The following is a 22880-nucleotide window of genomic DNA, read 5'->3' as shown; positions in this document are numbered from 1 at the left end:
GAATACTATGCTTCAGATTCGTCCCTTTTGCAATAGTTGTTCGCAGTCCTGGGCTCCTAGAGGCACTGAAATTACAAATGGCGGTAAAGTGGGTTGCCCTCCTTCATGCCATATTATCTGGTTTATATTTTAAAACTGGGACATAGATCACCAGACATCGTGCCCGGGATGAACTCCCTCTCAGCTGTTGAATAATGCCATGTTTCTTCCTGGATCGGCTTTGTTTGTTTGTAAAATGTTGGAATATTACAATCTCCTGTGGCACCTTCAGTATGCATGTTGAGCATGTGGGAAACCTCACTTGGCTGGGCCACTTTACTACTTTCTGGCAGCAAACAGTGTAGTTGGCACAATCATTTTCTCTAGTTGCACCGGTTTGCTGTACAGCTCCTCAGAGTTGTTCTTCCTTTATTTCTCTTGTACCTGTACAGTGAATGTTTGATGTCACTTCTATGACACTGCAGTTCTCATTTTCACTCTTTGTTTTGTTGATGTTGACATCACGATCAACTGCACATTATGTGCCAGAGAATCTTGATGACCAGATAGAAAAGAAGATCCGTAAGCTGCGCAACTGTGCTCCTCCGCTGCTTCCAAGTGTAGTACAGACTCCGCCTTTTGTGCTCAGCTGATTGCCTTTACGGAAGTGACCATGGTGGGAGATATGGTGGATGCTAGCCTGGGTATGACTGCTCACTGCTCATTGCGGAAGATGAATTTTCTCTTGCATGACATTGAGAGGCATGCTGGGTGGTGCTCCTCCTGGATACTGCGAAGAGTTGTCCCAGCGGTGACAGTACATTCTTAGAGTCCCTGTGCAGGCAAAGATGGGCCAAGTTTAGGATCTTGCGTTCAGCACCTTTTGGCAACAGGATGACCTGCTAGGTTTGAAGCTCTGCTCCGCAACAAAGTGCCACAGTGACGTGTTAAGTTCGGTTATATCATGCAGTGACGTAAGAGTTATATGGTCTATGTGCAGCATCTCTGTAATGATATCCCTGCTCTCCTAGATTGTGTTTACTCTTTCTCGGCATTTAGAAAATGACTAGTACCACATCCATTTGTGTTTTTCCTCTTCATTTTTAGTGGGAACTGGTAGTCAAGGGGCTAGCAATCATAGATTATGTAGCCACTGTTCAAAGCGCTCAGTATAATGTAATACAATATTTAGCTAAAATACCTGTCGCACCTTTTCAGGGAGACCTGAGACATCTACACAGTGTCACATCATTTCTCAGTTTCTAGTAGAAGGAGAAGTATGTATGTCAGCTACATATTTTATTGAACTATTTTACTTGAAGGCTCTATAAGAACGGGTGTTTCTCAATGGCGGTTTAATAATTTCTATTTGTTTTCATTTTCTGTATGTTCTTATAGATGTCCACGCACAAGACGCGTGAATCCAATCTCCTAAATGTAAATCTATCTGAAAGCACCCACTTCCGGGTTATTCAAGAAGACTCCCCTACTGCTGACCTCCCACGAAGCTTTGCCGCCCTTTCTGCAGAGGACCACATGGATGCGGGAGCCCTTGAAGAGACAGTCCATGATCCTGAGCCGGAACATGAGGCTCATCAGGGACCTGAGCCCACAACCATAACTATAACTGTGCCGGACATCGACTCTCAAGGCGCGGCTGCACCCCAGCTGAGCACGGAGGAAGAGAAGAACCACACCACGGTCTGCATCAACCAGCCCGTGAGCAAAACCGATTCTCCTTCCAAAAAGAAAGGTAAACTTGTGTGCTGAACTTTGTGCTTCCAAGTTACACAAAATTCCCCTTTACTTATATGTGTTCTGGGCATGTAAAAGTAGAAATTACATAGGATCTGGGACTAATGACATGTTATACAGTAAACTAAAAGGCTAGCTATCTTGAGTGAATAATACTGGTTTGTCTCTACAAAATTAGCCAAGTAGTTATATTTCCTAAGATGTCTGTTCTGTGCAGAATGTATAAGGCTAGAAGGAAGCTGGAGTAATAAACCATGGAAGAACATAGTCACAGCATCTTAGTGTAGTTGATTAACTTATATCTGTGGTAGTTTCTGAGGACTGGAGTGAGTGAACAGTGGCTCTTCAAGGTAAACAGAATATTCTTTATCCAGGCGAGATGACCGAATAGTGAATATTAAGCTTCTGGATGAAATGAACAAAGAAATGAAGATTCTTTTATAGTGCAGCTCTATGAAGTCAATTGCCTTAAGACACTTTTTGGCTGGACAAATGATTAAGGAAAGGGTGTAAAACCAATGGTTAAAAGAAAGTAATTACAATGATCACTTTAAATTTGATGACCGCTTTTAAAAGCAAAATTACATAAGAGGTTGTCATTGTGAGCCCGCTATTATCCCTGTGGACCCATGACAAGTGGGACTCCGGGATGGGAGTACCTTTGCGTCCTGATCCTATGGCGGACCATTGATTGAGGAGAATTCCACAAGATATGAAAGTAAAGAATTTCTTCTCCTTTCATTTTTTATTTTTTTATAACTTTATTTTGAATTTTCTGTACAATTAAAAAACAAAACTTAAAGATGGGAAAATAAATCATCAATGCAAAAAATATGATCAATAATGTGCATGAAGGTACAGCAATGGACAATGAATATTGCAGAAGATTACGCAAGAGAAAACAGACATTCACATCAACAGTGGCAGTCCAGTAAGTACATAAGGCAAAACCTTCTAGAATTCCGATCTTAAACAGATGGTAGCAAAACGTTTCTTACGGGCCAGAACCAGACCTCGCAAAAGACAGTGCAAGGGCTCCCTCTCCTGTATCGAGATCCAATTCATAGTATTTCAACCATGGGGACCAAATTTTCCGAAATTTACGTGGGCAGTCCCTCACCTTATAAACCACTATCTCCGCCGCCATATAGAGATCCATATTAGACTTCCATTCCGTAACTGTAGGAAGGTGTGGTGCACCCCAGTACTTGGCTATATACCTTTTAGCCACCACCAACCCAAGATTGGCCAGTAGGAGCCCATAGCGTGGCAGGACAATATATGTGGGAATTCCTAAGAGTAAGAATTTCACGTCCATCCTCATGTTTGCCCCGAGTATTCTGTTTAGTTCTCCCACTATTGTGTGCCAGTAGGGTTGGATGTGACCGCATTCCCAGAGAGTTTGGATGTACGTGCCATGTTCCGTACGGCATCTGAGGCATGCAGAGTCTTCCACCCTCCCCATCCTATATAATCGTTCCCTATCGTAGTACACCCTATGAAGGATCTTGTATTGAAAAAGGCGCAATCTTAACTTGATCACTGCCTCTCGTGGGTGCATGAGGGCCGCTTCCCAATCTATATCTTCAAGTGGCCCTGCAGTGACTTCCCAATTTGCGCGAAGTGGGCTAAGATTGTCCGGCATATTATTAATTTGTGTTTTGTATGTCAGAGATATCGCCTGAGTCGGGATCTCCTCCTGAAGGAGTCTGCCTTCAAGGGGGGCGTATTCTGGCAGCGTCACGTCATCCAACCCTTCCGCCTGCCATGCATGGCGAAGTCTAAGATATGCGTAAGCCTGGGAATTATGAAGTTGGTATTTGGATTGAAGGAAAGAGAAGGAAGCCAGAGAGCTTCTCTCCAGGAGGTCTTCTAACTTCTAAATGCCAATAAGATCCCATTTCTTAAATCCCCTCAATTTCTTGATCTCAGACAGACTAGCCCCTTCCCACAAGGGGGTCTCCCGCGTAGGGTTCCCCTCCCATCTCATCAGTTTTCCTGTAGTTTTCCAGGCCTCTATTACCCACTGTGTAGCAGGAAGAAGTCGTGCTTTTCCTGCTCCCCCGTATAAATAGTGTAGCGGGGAATGATCATGGAACTGGAGCCTTTCTAGCCTGTATGCCGGATGGTCCCCTGGTGCGCGAGTCCATTCTTTAATGATGATGAGCTGGGCCGCCCTATCGTAGGCTCTGATGTCCGGCACGGCCAAATCTCCGTTGTAGGGGTTGCGTTGCAGGGTCTGCAATGCTATCCGTGGATGAGCACCGTCCCATAGAAAGAGGCGCAACTCACTATTAATAAGAGTAAAAATAGTGTCAGGTAGTTTGTGATACATGTTCTGAAGAACGTAAAGAAGCTGGGGGAGTGTTACCATTTTGTACATGGTGGCTCTTCCCATAATAGTCAGAGGAAGCATTCTCCATCGTTTCCCATCTGCCTGAAAATTAAGCAACACTCGTCGTATATTGCGATCTAGGCGAAGCCCGGGGTCAGTGGTGATATAGAGGCCCAGATAAAGAAATCCCTCTGTGGCCAGACACAGGCAGCTGGGGTAAGTGTAAGATAGTGGGTCTCCATTTAACGGATGGTGTTGCAGGGATTCTGCTCATGCACAGAACTATGCGCAGGAAACCAGGACCTCAGTGAATTGTGGTGTGCCAAAAAACTCACCTCAGTACCCAGAACCCCTATCCGACTAGCATCAGTGTCTCATTCGTTCTCCGTATCATCCCGAAGCTACCAATGATTAGACAACCCAGAACAAGCGACTTAGAGTACTCTCAGGAATGGTGGGAATCAGAAACACCTTTTCGTTATTATTCTCACTTCAGTCCACAACAAGAGTAATCAGAGACACAGTAAAGTTTAAAATGTTTATTTTTAACTACGTGCTCTAAGGTGCAGTATTTTGGCTAACATAAGCAGACAAATGATTAAAAACAAAACCATCAGCATTGTTACAATACCATAGAAAATGAAGGGAGAAATCATATTACAAATGATAGTGGAAAACAACCACCCTCCCTTCGCTAGTAAGCTAGTATTATGAAACTAATAGAAGGTCTCTAGGCTTAAATGGGGAACCCCATACCATAAATATCAGCTTAGGTGAATCACATCACAGGATCAGCTCTGCTCTGTGTCTGGAAAAGGTTTTCCCCAAGTGTCTGAATCATGCATGCAAATGCAATATTAAAGGCACCCGAGTTTCAGATATTTGCAGCTGTGTGCGTGTTATGGCTAGAGCGTGGGTCGATCAACCTGAATTCAAAAGCATACATTGTTATTTGAGCTTGACGGCTTCTGCACACAGTGTACAGACTAAGGTTGCGGTGCACGTCTAGGGATGTGAACAACAGACCGTTCTCATGTGAAGAAAAAGCAAGCAAGCAGTTTTTCTTGTAATAACAGCTACCTGCAGTGTCGTGTGCAAAAGCAGCAAAGTGGCAAGATGGCGTTTTACATCTAAAGCACTTATGCTAACATAGCAATGTGTGCACATAGAACCCCGTCTCCACTACAATAGAGGGTGGACTTATTCCAGTTGATCTTATAGCCAGCGTAGCTGCTATATTCCTCAAAGATGTGCAAAAGACGGGGTAGGGTTTCAGCGGGTTGCGTGACATAGATCAGAACATCATCCGCGTATAATGAAATGCGTTCTTCCTCTACGAAACCCGAATCGGCGAGGAAGCCACCCAGAGCTGGTCGGGTATGAACCACACAAGCCAGGGGCTCCAATATAATGGCGAACAATAAAGGGGATAGGGGGCATCCCTGCCTGGTGCCCCGCTTTATTGGCCAACTAGCGGAGAGAGTGCCATTAACACGGACTCGTGCCTCGGGCATGTTGTATAACAACGCCAGCCACTCTAGGAAAACCGGGCCGAAGCCCATCGTTTCCACAGTTCGCCACATGAAGGGCCAGTGAATCGTGTCAAACGCTTTCTCCGCACGTGGTCCATTGTAGGAGAACTGCTCTCTGAACATGGAGGTTAGCAGGAGAGCCCACATGTGCTTCAAGTTGATCTTTCAAAAACCATTTTGAGTTTTCTATTGGGGGAGGTGTCTATTGCAGGTGAAGGAGAAGCACAAACTCTGAGTTGCTAGATCGGTTATAGAGTGTTTTTATTACATAATAAATGACATAATTTTAGACAAAGTGTGAAGATGAGTGGAATAGACGCAGAAGCATATGACAAGCCAAAATGGCTGTCTTCTGTTTGCATCTGAAAATTGCCACAGCACTGTAGTTGCAAGCGGGCTTGCCGCTAGAACAGGGGCTTGAGAAGACGTGCAACGCCCATAGGGCTGTAAGGGCTTCATTCTTCCCCGTCGTCTGTCTCAGCCTGGGTTGCTGAAGCTCGAGCTGCTGTGTGCTCAGCTGGTCAGTGTCTGGAGTCTTATCTCTGGCAAGCCCGACTTTTTCACAGGTCTTTAAAGATCATTTGCATATTTACATACCTTTGTAAACTGGTTACAGAGGCTTAGGTTTTTTTTGGTTCCAGTACCCCTGGGCACCCACTCTGCCTATTCCTTACATTTGTATTTTACATTTACTACCGTAGTGTGAGAACTCATTTCATGAAACGGAATTTAAAGTAGGGTTATAATTAAAAAAGTATGTATTCATTTGTAATTTGACTTTTCTTTCTTTTTTCCCTTTAATTATCAGTCATGGATCATTCAGGCAGCCCTAGAACACAATACAAAATTCTTTCTATTTCTGTTTGCTGTTCCAAGTATGCACAGATAAGTGCTGAAAATAGTCTTTAGGTGACTGCTTATTTTTGTACCGTCTGAGCTGGCAACTCTAATCACAAGACTGGAAGCTTGTTGCAGGATGAGTACAATATTTATTTCCTCCACCCTCGATCCCTGAACAGGGGCGGACTGGGAACGCAAACCGGCCTTGGCAATTGAGTCGGACTGGCCTTGGGGGAGGAGGGTGTGCGTGGAAAACACTGCAGCTGCTTTTGGTATAGGGGGCCGATATTGCCCCGTACGAAAAACGGCCCCCACCCTTCCGACCCACCGAGAAAACGCCCGGTGCCCACTATGTCCAGCCCTCTCCTTGAATAATGCCATAATAGCAATAGTTTAACTTACATCTGAAACCCTACGCCAACCCTCAATAACATGCTGAGTTACTTCAAGTGTCTAAGAATGCACCCTGCATTCACAAAACTCACTCCTCATTCTTGCCCTTCACTTTCACACTCACCCTGCACTCGCTGCGATCACAATGCACTCACACCGATCACCATGCACTCACACCATGCACTCACACTCACTGCATTCATAATGACCACACTGCACTTATGCCACCTGCCATGAACTCACACCGTTCTCCTTCCACTTACCCTGCGGTCACATGAATACACCGCTCGCTCTGCACTCACAGTGATCACTCTGCACTCACAGTGCACTTGCACTGTTCACCCTGTACCTCACCCTACAGTCACACAAGCACACTACCCACCCTGCACTCATGGGACACTTCACTCACCTGCCCCCTCACTGCTCACTCTGCAATCTCACTCAAACAAGCCCATCACTAACCACACATTCATTTGACCCACTCTGCACTTACATTTGAACCCAAATTCATATGGTCACCTCACTCACCCTGCAGTCACTCCTCTCACCCTACTCTCACACTGTCGCATCGCTCACTGTGCACTCACATGGGCACTCCAGTCACTCACACAGCACAGAGGGTTAATATGCCTGCTACAAAGAACGTTCACCATGCAGATCACAGAACTTAGTGCGAGTAAACTACGATTAGCCCTATAAAAAAATGAAATGTTTGTCAGAAAGGGGCTATAGGGAGTTGAGGTACATTGTTGGCGAGTTGTAGTGATGGAATTCATGGAGAAGGAGGAAATGGGGGAGGGGCGCCAAAAAAGACTGTTGCACCGTGCGCGACCAGTGCTAGGACCAGCCCTGGCTGGGAGTCTTAGCCAACCCTAAAGTTCGGGTCTAGTTGCACCCCTGGGCTTGATCATGAAAGAACCTTGACACAGGCCGTGGCCTACAAAAGCACAAGCGCTTGTCATGACGTAAACTGACATACACTAAAAACTGATTGAGCTTTTTGTCTATGATTGATCATTTGGCAAAGTAAATCTAACATTAGTTAGAAACAAGATGCTATTGCTTGCAACTAGTCTTTTGGTAAGCTGTAGTGCAAGAGAAATATCTGGTATGGGCAGCCTGTCTCGTGCAACGCACTCTGCCCTTATTGGTGGACCACCCCTGTACATTGATTGGTGTTTAGTGCCGAAAGGAATCCTTCTCCTCTTTACATTTTGGCATCTACTTTGCTGTCTTTTGTTTAGTAAAGAAAGTACCCTCCATAATGTTAAGTCTGACATATTATAGTTTACTACCAGAATATCGAGTTTTAAATATGGTGCTACAAAAATGTGGTAACCAGAATAACTACAAAATGTTTTGAAGGTAAGCCTATATAGATAAGTATAGGTTTACTAAATTTACCTCCACATATATGTACTTTGGCACTGTAGATATCTTCAAAGTATGTGAAGTTAAGAATAGTAACTCTATACGTACTTAAATATACTTACTTTCAGGGCATTTTGGTGGTTTGTATTCGGGCTGTAATATTTTTGTACTCACTATTCTGACATACGACTAAAATTATGAAGTAAGTACAAGAACACAGAAATAGGAAATTTACTGTTAGTGGTTTCTCTTGAGTTGCCATATGATGCTTATCTTTTTATTAAACATCAGTAATACTATTCCGTTCAAACCCCCCCTATCTTAACATAACTTCAATAAACGTTTTCCTGCCAGTTCTTATTGATTTTATTCTATATAAAAGCCTTGTTTTGATAATTTCCCATATATATTTCGGTTTGTAGACAAACGGAGCAGACATCTTGGAGCTGACGGTGTCTATTTAGATGACCTCACCGCCATGGACCCAGAAGTGGCTGCCCTCTATTTCCCCAAGAGGTAGATTTCTTGTTGCTTCAGTGCATTTCAGTTAGTCATTAGGTTGCTTTTTACTGGCATCCTAAATCTCAACAGTTCCACATGCTTTTATAGTAAATTATGGCCTCGAGCCATGGAGTTTCTTTCTATTTGTTATTTTATTTATTTCTGCATCTTCCTAGCGATTTGATGTAAGCATTATATGGTGTATTATGGAAATGTGTTCCGCAGTACAAGATGTGCTGATGAGAAGCAGGCATGGGTTATTTATCACTGAATTCTAAAGTAGGGCCTCAGTCATTGCTGTTAAATGGGCAGAAAAGGCATCACGCTTTACACTCATTATGAGTGAGCAATGTACATGCTTGACACGGCTACACGGCATCACAAAGGAATGGGAACACGTACATACAGTTCTCCTGGGGAGGCAAATTTGGACAGATGTCGTTGTTTATGTTTAAAAAGAGATTTGATTGCATGACTCACTTAGTTCCATGAGTGATCCGCACCATAGCATTTGGTTGCAACACCTTTTACTTGATGTTGAACTAGGGCCAGCTTTAGGGCGGTGCGACAGGTGCAGCTGCACTGGGCACTGACATGGGGAAGGGAGCTGTGCTTAGCAATAACTTATGATTTTAAAACACCTGCAGAGTTCCTTGTGCATCCAGCTTTCAGGCAGCAATAAAAATGTCAAGATAATTGTTGTGATTAATGTTCCTGTTAGAGAGAGAGATGGGAGTTTTGTCTAGTGGCATAAAGTAGCGCACAGGGATAATATGCCTGCTGCAAAGAACGCATACCGTGTAGATCACAGATCTGTATTTTATGTGGATAGCTGAGTGGAGGACTGCTTTTGTCACAGAGATCCTTGTGTTACCACAGTTATAAGATACAACCCTAATATAGAACAGTGACTGTTACGAACTGTCATCAAAGAGCTGCATGCAAACTGCATAAAATCGTTAGGACATTATGTTTTTCCCCCCCAGTCGTTCATTATCTATTCCTAATGTTGCTAAAAAGGGTTTGTTTGGGTGGATATACATTCTTATTAGTAAAGTCAGCCTTTACCAATGTTTTAAAACGAATGAAAAGTATGTGAGAGAGGGGCTATGGAGAAATGAGGGGCACCTTTGCCCAGTGGTAGTTAGGGAATCCGAGGAGGAGATTATAGGGGAGTGTGCATATTTGATTGTCATACTGGGCACCGCCAGTGCTAAAGCCGGCCCTGTATTGAATCATTGAGATACTCTGCCTCCATTTAAAGACCAGGAGCCCCTTTTCCTAAAAACCCATAGAGGCATGTGCCTGAATATTTCAGTGTCAGCTACAGGCTACATGTACCAAGAGTTCCTCCATATCATGCTGCAGGCATTTCCTTTCTACTGTGCCCCACTCCCTGCCATTACAGGTTCCTGGTATAATGGAGCAGCTTATCAGGTCCCATACAAATTAGGAGAATGTGGCCCCTTCATTTCAATAGGTGAGTACTGCTTTAGAAAACTTAGCCATAATTTGGACAGGAGGCTTTAGAAGCGAGACACTGAGGTTTGTCAAGCATCCTGTTGATAGGTGTGGTGGTACTTAGTGAAGTGGGTCACAATGCTTTCTAAGTCCAATATCGACCAATTATAAACTTGATTCCCTATAGCTTCACCACAAAAAAGAGTTAAATCTTGTATGAAGAGTCTTCTGGGTACCCTGCCACCCCTTCCAAATAATGGACCAGTTAGGTCTCTGTTATTGCATGAGCACAGTAATGCACGGCAGGGTGTGTGGTGAAGAATAGTCCTGCGGCTTCTGTGCTCGAATATGTGGCCTTGCTTTGTGATGTCATAAACATGTGTTGCATGTAGTAAACATTTTAAGTTAGCACACAGTCTTGCGTGATGGCTGTACTGTCCAACTTTATTCCACTTCTCAAAAGTTATCAACTTTTTCTCCCATTCGTTTTGTTTAAATTCTGTAACAAATACAGAGAAAAATCTGGCACCACAAAAATCTTCTTAAAATAAAAACATAAATAGTTGTGAACTGGCAGCTTCCTTCAATCCGTAAGATTACAGATGCCACGGGCCTAATTCACCACAATTTACACGTGATAAAAGAAACTGCGCATACAAACCTGCCAGGTGAGAGAAAAGAGTTTCATGCAGGCATACAATCCACTACACCAGCAGATTTTCTGCATTCATAAGTAGCATCTAAAATGTAGCTGCATGCATTCCCCAGGGAGTGTTGTAGCACTGAAAACTGAAATACAAATGAAGAGATTACAACCAGACTACCATAATTTAGGGAATGTTTGGAAAATAGTTGATGCAACTTATGAATTTGCAGCTAAGGGATACCTACTTTACTCAGTTGGAATTGATGCAGATAGTTTTGGAATGGGCATTAAAATCCTCAATTTTTACTGGGTGTAAGAAAGAAGGGGAGACTTGACACACACACATGTGCGCTCAAAGGTTTTATAAAAACATTTCCATAGCAAACAACATTGGCAAAGACTATACGTCCACAGCCTACACCAGATCACCTGTTTTTGCCATTTAAAGATTGGTGTTTGTGTGATCAGACATATGTGTGCATGCATACGTATGGCTGATATTTTGGAAGTATTTTTGTAATAAAAGTCAAACTAAAATCCTTCCAAGATGGTCAAATGTAAGCGCGCACACAGGCAGTTGTCGTGGAATAGTTGCAGAAGCCCTTTGCAAAGCTGGCAGCCACTATCAGTTCGTGGGCTGTACGCAAACTGCAAATATGGCCCTCGTGAAAAAATATTCTGAAAGTTACAAATGGAGAAAAATTGAAATTCTTAAACTGAAATGCACATTCTGGGCCACAAGTTCCTGGATCTGAATTGGACTACTTTGCCTGTGTACATGTGTACATTGTGCATTAGTGGAATGCGGATACTCGCAAAGCCCTCAGCAAATTTACAAATTAAGTCAGTAAGTGTACCTTTTCGCCCCATAGCATGCTGTATGCTGTGGTGGGCAGAAATAAAACGTGACTGACACTACTGCCAAGAAATTAATGAAGAGAGCTTACTGAAAGACCCTGTATGTTTTTATCTACATGCCTTTGGCTAAAGCCGGACCTAACAAAGAAGTTTTGAGACATTTTACATATTTCCTAATCTTACACATATATATTTTCTGCAGGGTTGCACCTCCATGAACAGAGTTTGGGAATAGAGGTTTTTGTTAGGGATTTATGCGAATAAGTCCCACTAACATTTGTGGAAATCAGGATTATGACACATGCCTTGGTAAATTGAAAATTGCATGCAAACTCTCAAATCCCAATGCATGTATCCAGAGACTTCTAAGGGTATTCTGCATTTGGCACAATGGGCCTGATGTACTAGTCTAGTGATTCACAAAATAGGTGTGTTGTAAGCTCAAAATAAGTTTTAGCTATGCAGTAATTTAATTTCAGAAGTCTGCAAACATTTACTGACTCCCTAACATGGGATTTGAATGCATCCCATTTGCAACTTTGAAAGGGTGTGTTGTAGGGATCCCTGCCAAATTTTGAATTGGTATGTGATCAATCAGTGTTTTGCGTCCTTAGTCCACCACAGAACACTAAAAAACGTACCCACTCCAGAGATGGTGTGGTAACCCATTCTTAAAAGGGAAGGAAACCATTTGGGACTCTTTTCCTTTATGAATGTAACCCAAAAGTTTATTGGGGAGTAGGCAGAGGTCCAGGGAACCACTGACAACCCTTAAAGCAAAATTAAATAAAAAGTAAACTTCTTTTTTAAATGCAGCCCTTCTTTTAGGGAAAACAGGCTGCATTAAAAAAAAAGTTTAAAAAGTTTATTTTATTTAAAGGCAATCATGAAAATGGTGGTCTGCTGACCCTAGCATGCCACAATCCCTATGCTTGTAACCAAACGTTGTAAGTACGACCTTCCTAATAAATATTAATTAGGCAGGACAGTCTGCAACTCACTAGGGGGCATATGTACAAGCCCCTATCGCCACCACAATGTCACTTTTATCAATGTTGTGGTGGCGATAGCTTAGCCTTATTTACAAGGCAGCGTTAAGCCACTTAAATTGGCTTAACGCTGCCTTTTAAATAAGGCCCCCTTTCACGCTATAGATAGCGGGAAAGGGGTGGGAAGTGGGTGTTGCGGTGGGCGTTTCACCGCAACACCCATTGATTTTGATGCTGCCCCCTACGTACAAGGGCAGTGTACATAGGAGGCAGCGCCAAAGTTAAGACCAGATAAAACCCGGTCTTAAGTTGGCGAAACGAGGAGAAATGCATTATTTCTCCTCAGTTTTGCTTTTTTCATGTGTCCTGCCTTGTGCAGCACACATGGAACAAGCAAACTGCCTTGGATTGTTTATGTATAGGAAGGTCCCCCTTCCTGTACACAAATAATCTTTAAAGAAAATACCAATTTGTAACTTTCATGTGTGTTGCATTAAGCAGCACACATAAAAGTGACAAAATGGCTTTTCAGGATTGTTTATGTGCAGGAAGGGACACCTTCCTACACATAAACAATCCTCCCCTGCACGCAGACACCCTTGCACTATAGTGCAAGTGTGCCTGTGTTGGCGCTACACTGCTAAGTATGGATAGAAATTTGGGGGAGATTCTATATGGAATGACAGAGGCTGGAATCTGGACTAAATTTTTCGATAAATAATATACCTCTGACACCATTAATCACACGTTTTTTGTATCAGCTAGTCTATTTAATGACTGCGATTGGGGACATTTGTTTCAATTGCTTAATTTGTTTAGACAGTATAAACACTACTTCATCTCTTGTGGCACATTATTATATACAGTGACAGATATATACATTTGTACAGTGACTTCGTGAAATATCAAAAAATACAATTACAGTGAATTTGAAAATGTACAAAAGATAAATCAATTTTACATATGAAACAATCAAAAAATCAATTTTTCATTAATTGTATGTCCGAAATAGATTATCTGTAAGGACTTTTGGCTGGTTGGGTCCTGTAGTCCCGGCTATAGTTGCGGTCCTGAGCAGAGTCAATTTCAAGACTCAAAGAGTTTGTTGGGGCATACTTAAATTTATTTTAATATGTATGCTCTGGGGGGCACTGTTATAAATTACTCTCCCCTTCTACTACTATTGATCTCTGCTTTTTTTCGCCGACGCGTTTCGACCTTTGACAGTGGGGACCTATGTCTTGGTTCTGAGGTCGTCTTCAGGGCTGTTCTATAGATGGGGTTCGGACTTGTCTCGCTGAAAGGACAAGAGTATGTCTACTTTAGTTTGAATTTATAGCAGAGGTGTTCTTAAAACAAATTAATGGTGGGTTAACTTACGCTCTTCGAACGTGTGTGATCGCTTGTTTGTCTTTATCTGCAAGAAATGAATATATTTTTATGAGTGTTGTGACACTCATACATGATTGGTGGAGATTTAATAGATGTCATCGTACAACTCCTACCTTGCCGTTCCGCTGATGGGCTGCCGGCTCAAATGGGTGATTTTTGCTCTGACTTGTTTCTCTCTGTGGGACGAGAGATGTAGTGTTAGTAAGTACTGGTTTGAGCCTGTCGTTGGCGCTTATGCCGTGATGCATGAGTTGAGCTTTATTTTATTATCTCCGGCCGCTTGGGTTTTAAATGATTTGGAGGAAGGAAGTGCTATGAATGCGCTTTCAGAAACTTGGTGGAGATCGCGAGATAGATCGCTCTCAGGGGCATTCCGAGCGCGCCTCCGTAATTTTTTGGTGCGTCTTCTTCGCCAGTGTTTAAGTTGAATAGCGACCTCGCTTTGCGCTCCTATCATAATGCATTAGGTTTCATGTTTTTCCGTACCTTTCGCAGTGTCGAGTTTCTGTTTTGATCTCTGGAGACTCCGGCGTTGATTTCACGGTCTCCGCTGCTCTCGTGTTTCCGGCATTTTCAAGTTGCTTCAAAGACGGTCTTTCTCATTGGATGATTTTATGTCGTGGTTTCGACGTGATTACGTTGAGCGTTGTCATGGTTACCACTTCGTTGTCTTCACAGGCTGAAGGAATTTTTTTGAATGTAACTTTATTTATTGGCTACAAGTTACAATGTCTTCGTTAGAGAAAGAGAGCTTTCCTTGTCTGAGTATGTTTAGGACAGTCTTCGGTTACTGTTTGTATGCGTCGTCCTAGTTACCGGATTGTTTTTTTGTCCGGGAATTCGCAACACACTTTATTCTGCGTCCGCAGGTTAGGGTATTGTTTTGGTTCTTTTTCGGGACAGGCTTTAATTCATCTGAGCCTTTCTTGTAATATTTTGATTAGCGGCGAATTGTTTTCTCCTCCTTCAATGTTATTTTGATTATAGATATTTGACTGTTAACCTCATGATTTCCGGCTCTAAATTGAAGCGTCATTACATCCTGCGCAGTTAATAGGAATTGGTGATGTCTGTTGGGTATCTTGGTTACCGGGTGTTATTTGAGGAATCAGGGGATTTTTTTAAAGGAAACTTTATTCGACGACCGCAGGTTGGGGTATTGTTTGGGTTCTTTGCGAAAGGTTTTAGTCCATTTGCAGCGTTCTTCTGATGTTTCAATTTGCGGTGTATTATTTTCTCCTCCTTCGATATTGTTTTAACTAAACAATCTTTGACTATTGAACTCATGATTTCCGGCTGTAGGTTGAAGCATCGTTACACCTTGCACAGTTGATTGATGATATCAGTTGAGTGTCCTTTGGTGGTGTTGTTGAAAGGGGGGTATCGTGAGTTGCTCCAATTAAACGATCTGTGTTATTTCCGTCATTTCGTTCAAACCATTGTCTATGGTACCAAGGAACATGATTGTTTTGGCTTCCGTTTTAGATAGAATTGCGTCCACGTTTCTTCCTTGAATATGGCGTAGGACTGTCCATTTAAGTTCATTTGGATTATGTTTTTTTTCGATACAGTGGGATACCATAGGGGCATTCTGGAACGTCTACCGATGGTAATGGAAGAAATAGGATCCATATACAATCTATCTAATCAATCTCTTTCACCAGCAGAAACACAAGTTCTGCAAAAAGGCCTATCATTTATCCCGACGACAAGACCAGACCTAAACCAAATGAAAATGGAAATAATCCAACTTTTCCGAAAAATGAGGCTTAAAATATTCTTCCAAGACAGAGAAGAAACTTCATCTCGAAATTTCTCTGGTTTAAAGAATCCATCTTCCTTTTTTCCGAACACTCTAAATATGCCCGTAGAACTTTTGACATTCGAGAAAAATGTTTTAAGAGATCTAGACGACCTTGAAAAAAAGAAATCATTCATAAAATGGAACTTGACAAAACAAGAAACCGAAGCCCTAGATCAGCTGGCACATAATAAAAATCTGATAATCAAACCGGCAGATAAGGGAGGAGGAATCGTGATTTGGCCGAGGGAAAAATATGAAGCTGAGGTACACCGCCAATTAGCAGACACCAAATACTACAGAAAAAGAAATGAAGATTGGAACCTACAAATCAAAAGAAAACTCTTGCCCATCATTGACATAGGCAAAGAAGAAGGCTGGCTTACGACAAAAGAATCAAAATATCTGATCAATGACAATCCCAGGACTCCGATGATGTACGTACTTCCAAAAGTACATAAGGATTCCCGTAATCCACCAGGGAGACCCATAATATCGGGAGTAAATTCGATTTTAGAGAGGCCAGCGAAGTATGTGGATACATTCCTCAAACCTCTAATAAGAGATACTCCTAGCTATGTGAAAGATACAATGCAGGCAATCACTGTGCTGGAAAACTTCCCATTTGAAGAAGAGAACGAAATCCTTGTAACTATGGACATTGTCAGTTTATATTCAAACATCCCTCAAGAAGGAGGTCTAGAGGCAATACATGTGTTCCTCGAAAAAAGAGCTAGACCACACAATGTACCAACTAACCATCTTGTACAACTAGCAGAAATTTGCCTGAAACACAATTTTTTTACTTTTAACGACATTCAATACCTTCAAGTCACGGGTACCGCGATGGGATGTCCCTTCGCCCCCGAAATGGCCATAATGTTCATGGCACTATATGAAGAAAAATGGATATTTAACAACAACCCATATGACGGGCACATAAAATTATGGCGCCGTTACATCGATGATGTGTTCATGCTGTGGAGAGGCGAGCTACAAACCCTAGAAACATTTGTGTCATGGCTAAATAACCGTAATCCAAATATTCAATTTACCATGAATCATAATAAAACAGAAATGAACTTTTTGGATCTCCTAATAAGACACGAAGACGGTCATCTCTTCACAACATTATACACCAAAAAAACAGATAGAAACACCTTTCTCCATTTTTCAAGTTTTCACCAACGCAACCTACGTGAAAACCTTCCGTACAGTCAATTTCTGAGAATAAGGAGAAACTGCTCCAAAAAAGAGGACTACTTTACAAATGCCAACCTCCTAAGGGACAAACTGTTAAAAAGAAATTACCCCAAAAAACTGCTCAAAAGGGCACTAAAAAGGGCATGGTATACGCCCAGAGAGTCCCTTTTAACCCCGAAACCAGAACAAACAACTAACAAACTGGTATGCGTCACTACCTTCTCTAGTAAAACCACCGAGATGCAAAAAATCATCCGCAAGAACTGGGATACATAAAAAGCATTCCGCTCTTTACACAGATACCAATCTTTGCTCTCAAAAAAAACAATAGCATAAGAGAAAAATTGGTGCGTGCAAACACAACATTTAAACCACCGGGAGCAACATTGAGGTCCATGCTAGCACTACCCCCTATAAAAGGACATAGAAAATGTGGTACATGTGTATCTTGCGAAAGCACAGTGGAAGGTACGAAGTTTGAATATGGGCAGAAATATATAATTCATGAAGACTTCACCAATTGTAACACTAATAATGTCATCTATTGTGTTTTATGTCCATGCCCACTGGCATACATCGGGAAAACCACACAACCGGTCAAAAACAGAATTTCCCAACACCGCTCAAGAATCAAATGTAAAGTCCAGAATGCCCCTATGGTATCCCACTGTATCGAAAAAAAACATAATCCAAATGAACTTAAATGGACAGTCCTACGCCATATTCAAGGAAGAAACGTGGACGCAATTCTATCTAAAACGGAAGCCAAAACAATCATGTTCCTTGGTACCATAGACAATGGTTTGAACGAAATGACGGAAATAACACAGATCGTTTAATTGGAGCAACTCACGATACCCCCCTTTCAACAACACCACCAAAGGACACTCAACTGATATCATCAATCAACTGTGCAAGGTGTAACGATGCTTCAACCTACAGCCGGAAATCATGAGTTCAATAGTCAAAGATTGTTTAGTTAAAACAATATCGAAGGAGGAGAAAATAATACACCGCAAATTGAAACATCAGAAGAACGCTGCAAATGGACTAAAACCTTTCGCAAAGAACCCAAACAATACCCCAACCTGCGGTCGTCGAATAAAGTTTCCTTTAAAAAAATCCCCTGATTCCTCAAATAACATCCGGTAACCAAGATACCCAACAGACATCACCAATTCCTATTAACTGCGCAGGATGTAATGACGCTTCAATTTAGAGCCGGAAATCATGAGGTTAACAGTCAAATATCTATAATCAAAATAACATTGAAGGAGGAGAAAACAATTCGCCGCTAATCAAAATATTACAAGAAAGGCTCAGATGAATTAAAGCCTGTCCCGAAAAAGAACCAAAACAATACCCTAACCTGCGGACGCAGAATAAAGTGTGTTGCGAATTCCCGGACAAAAAAACAATCCGGTAACTAGGACGACGCATACAAACAGTAACCGAAGACTGTCCTAAACATACTCAGACAAAGAAAGCTCTCTTTCTCTAACGAAGACATTGTAACTTGTAGCCAATAAATAAAGTTACATTCAAAAAAATTCCTTCAGCCTGTGAAGACAACGAAGTGGTAACCATGACAACGCTCAACGTAATCACGTCGAAACCACGACATAAAATCATCCAATGAGAAAGACCGTCTTTGAAGCAACTTGAAAATGCCGGAAACACGAGAGCAGCGGAGACCGTGAAATCAACGCCGGAGTCTCCAGAGATCAAAACAGAAACTCGACACTGCGAAAGGTACGGAAAAACATGAAACCTAATGCATTATGATAGGAGCGCAAAGCGAGGTCGCTATTCAACTTAAACACTGGCGAAGAAGACGCACCAAAAAATTACGGAGGCGCGCTCGGAATGCCCCTGAGAGCGATCTATCTCGCGATCTCCACCAAGTTTCTGAAAGCGCATTCATAGCACTTACTTCCTCCAAATCATTTAAAACCCAAGCGGCCGGAGATAATAAAATAAAGCTCAACTCATGCATCACGGCATAAGCGCCAACGACAGGCTCAAACCAGTACTTACTAACACTACATCTCTCGTCCCACAGAGAGAAACAAGTCAGAGCAAAAATCACCCATTTGAGCCGGCAGCCCATCAGCGGAACGGCAAGGTAGGAGTTGCACGATGACATCTATTAAATCTCCACCAATCATGTATGAGTGTCACAACACTCATAAAAATATATTCATTTCTTGCAGATAAAGACAAACAAGCGATCACACACGTTCGAAGAGCGTAAGTTAACCCACCATTAATTTGTTTTAAGAACACCTCTGCTATAAATTCAAACTAAAGTAGACATACTCTTGTCCTTTCAGCGAGACAAGTCCGAACCCCATCTATAGAACAGCCCTGAAGACGACCTCAGAACCAAGACATAGGTCCCCACTGTCAAAGGTCGAAACGCGTCGGCGAAAAAAAGCAGAGATCAATAGTAGTAGAAGGGGAGAGTAATTTATAACAGTGCCCCCCAGAGCATACATATTAAAATAAATTTAAGTATGCCCCAACAAACTCTTTGAGTCTTGAAATTGACTCTGCTCAGGACCGCAACTATAGCCGGGACTACAGGACCCAACCAGCCAAAAGTCCTTACAGATAATCTATTTCGGACATACAATTAATGAAAAATTGATTTTTTGATTGTTTCATATGTAAAATTGATTTATCTTTTGTACATTTTCAAATTCACTGTAATTGTATTTTTTGATATTTCACGAAGTCACTGTACAAATGTATATATCTGTCACTGTATATAATAATGTGCCACAAGAGATGAAGTAGTGTTTATACTGTCTAAACAAATTAAGCAATTGAAACAAATGTCCCCAATCGCAGTCATTAAATAGACTAGCTGATACAAAAAACGTGTGATTAATGGTGTCAGAGGTATATTATTTATCGAAAAACACTGCTAAGTATAGCACCATCGCTGGGGGAAACGCAAGGCTGCACCATAGCCTTGTAAATATGGTGCAGCCCTGCATTTCAGAAGTGGCTGAGTGAGGTGTTAATCCATGACTGCTAACGCCTCACTCAGCCACTTCTATTGTACATATCCCCATATGATTCCATATTTTACGAATCAACCTACTACTACATAAGTCGGTTCCGAAAATCAGATTCCATTCGAAACGAGTAAATATGCAATTTGCGACCATTACTGAATTCTTTGTACATCAGGCCCTATGAACTTCAAATTCGATCTTGTGGAAATGCTTTTGCTGGTTCTTCCTCTTCAGTGATTTTACTTATATAAAGTGCAGACACTTGGTGGCGCTATTGTCAAATTTTTAAACCGTTAGTTGTGGGCCGTCATTTTTTCCATCGGACGGGATCTGAAACATTCCCCACTCTTGCATGTAGAATTGTGATTTACCAGTGCTTGTAATATTGATGCAGTTGTTTCGTTTTCGCAGTATAAATAGTAGCTACTAAAGTCTTAATTATTGCGTTTTGTGAGTTTTTCTCAGCTTTGCGCTGATAAATTCTAATGCAATATCGGATTTGATCAAAGCCTAGGCTTCCCCATCAGTACACTAGCCGGACACTTTTAATTTGCACAACAGTGACACCACATGTCCGAATGTTGTAAGAGCAGATCCATCCTAAAAACACATTGGAAAGGACACAGTATCTTAGCGAGCTTTAAGACCCTTAGTGATAGGTCGGCAGCAGAGCCAGAGTAATACAGCCATCATATACCCATATGCTAAATATTGTGACGGCGGCTCTGACGAACTCAAAGGGCATTACAATGTCAATCTGAGCAGTGAAAGATAGGGATAGCAGGCGTGCATCTTTCTGGATATCGAGTAAGCTGCTGGAGCCCAATGTGGATTGTTTTAAAGGCAATAAATAGATATTTTGAGTATCTTGACGTAATTCATCAACCCTCTGTATTTTGGAATTACTGTATTAGTGATTTAGAAGTTTCTTTAATATTAACAAGCTGCACTGGAACCTGTTGGGTCCAAGCAACATTTCGATGCATTTTACGTTTGTGGGTTCAGCTTTGCAGCATAAATATGAAATAGCTCTTTTGTTTTAATCCTTTCGTCAAGTGGAGCCTGATGCAACCCCACCTCGAAGGTGGGGCATTCTACCCTACCGTCTATGCTTAGGCGGAGCATTGTTTTAAAACTGTGTGTAAGTTATCCTAAATTTCATACTGAGATGCCTCAAGCACACCTATGATGCCCAAACGATTCCTGGAAGTCGCTTAATACGTGTGGGACACTGACGCGCCATCTTTAAAAAAGTGTTGCTCTCCAGGCTCTGTCATCTGGATCATGCGTCATGACCTCCACCTTCGTTCGAGTGTCAGATTCATCAGTTCATGGTCAGAGGTTTTATGGTGTAGATAGAGAGAGGAGAGAGACTAGGAGAAGGCGGTATGGCAGGACACAAGATACCCACTCAAATGTAAACTGCCCGCCATGGGCAAAGGAAATGAGTAACGGTCGAAAGAGGAGAAGGCAACTGGCTAACATAGGTCTCCCCCAGTTCTGGATTACCAAATAGGCAAAGTAGGCACCGGCCTAAGGGCTCCAATCCTTTTAGGGCCCCCTCGACAACGGAGCAAAATGATATTGATTTGATCTTGAAAGAAAATTACTATCAAGCTTTCATAAATATTGTTTCCAAAAGATAGAAAAAAATGAATTGATTCAAAGAAAGGAAATCTTTACATTAAAGACTCTATAGAGAAAATATGATATTAATATAATGTACCCATTAACAACTTAAAGTACATAAACCAGATACATCATATTCACATAAGTTTGTCTCTTAAAAGCTCATCTTCTGGCAGCTGTCAGTTTGTAAAAACAAAAAATCGAGTGCATTGGGTATTAGGAGATAATTTGCAAGGGGGGCCCTTCACAGGGTTTAATCCGGCACTGGTCTCCCCGGACTACTGAAAAGCACTGAATCATGCATTCATGCGTGCCTATTATTATTATTATTATTATGGAGTTTTGTAGAGCGCATGGTTACGCACCCCGGCGTGTCCCCGCGCTAAGAGGAGAAGCAATAAGGCAGCCCGTGCAAGAAATCATACCAGTGTATTGCGGAACAGGTGCGTTTTTAGAGCTTTACGAAAACGGCTTTCTGAGGATTCAAGGCGCAGCTCCAACGGTAGTAGGTTCCATTTTTTTGCTGCCAAAAATCTGAAAGACCTTCCTCCCATTCTGGCCTTTCGAACTTTAGGGATGGTGACCAGTCCAGTGTCCGAGGATCTGAGCGACCGCCCAGGCCTGTAGGGAGTGATGAGATTACAGAGAGGAGTAGGTGCCTTACACGTGACGATGCGGTGGCATAGGCATAGTGCCTTAAAGATAATCCGCTCCCCGACGGGCAGCCAGTGGAGGAATTTCAAGGCCGCTTTAGATTATGTTCTTCTAGGAAGCCTCAGTACCAAACGGGCAGTAGCGTTCTGAAGAACCTGGAGACGGTTGAGGGATTTTGCTGTCACGCCCAGATACAAAAGATTAGAATAATCGAGTCTGGATGTGACCAAGGCATGGACAAGAGTCTACACACCCTCCCCATTCCCTTGCCTAGTGGGAAACGCCCTTCCTTGGACACTGATGATCCTATATAAAAAGGCATGGACAGGAAAATGAAAATAAACCTACTCGGCACGGAGTCTCCATATTTGTTATATCTGTATTTCTTTTGTAGCCTTTGGATTGTGTTACATCCATGGGATTGTAGCTGAGAGTGTGTTTTTTGGTGTCGTCATGCTGTCTGCGAAATGATCACCTACTTTCATACGAGTCTGTTTGAAAAGCGGAATAGGTCAAAG

At 42.1% G+C, this 22880-nt stretch overlaps 1 protein-coding gene across 9 annotated transcripts in view; it reads left to right on the top strand.

Moving 5' to 3' along the window:
- LPIN1 (lipin 1) overlaps nucleotides 1–22880 on the top strand; it is a 421902-nt gene that overhangs the window by 318099 nt on the left and 80923 nt on the right. For all 9 annotated transcript variants that reach the window (XM_085610674.1, XM_085610673.1, XM_085610676.1 and 6 more), the window contains 2 exons: nucleotides 1378–1732; nucleotides 8628–8721. In XM_085610674.1, coding sequence (XP_085466800.1) covers nucleotides 1378–1732; nucleotides 8628–8721 — 449 coding nt within the window. The remainder of the gene's footprint in view (nucleotides 1–1377; nucleotides 1733–8627; nucleotides 8722–22880) is intronic.

The sequence above is a fragment of the Triturus cristatus genome, chromosome 6, assembly GCF_964204655.1.
Source record: "Triturus cristatus chromosome 6, aTriCri1.1, whole genome shotgun sequence".
Classification (NCBI taxonomy): domain Eukaryota; kingdom Metazoa; phylum Chordata; class Amphibia; order Caudata; family Salamandridae; genus Triturus; species Triturus cristatus.
Note: the sequence above shows the minus strand (reverse complement) of the source record. Positions and strands in the feature narration are given on the sequence as shown.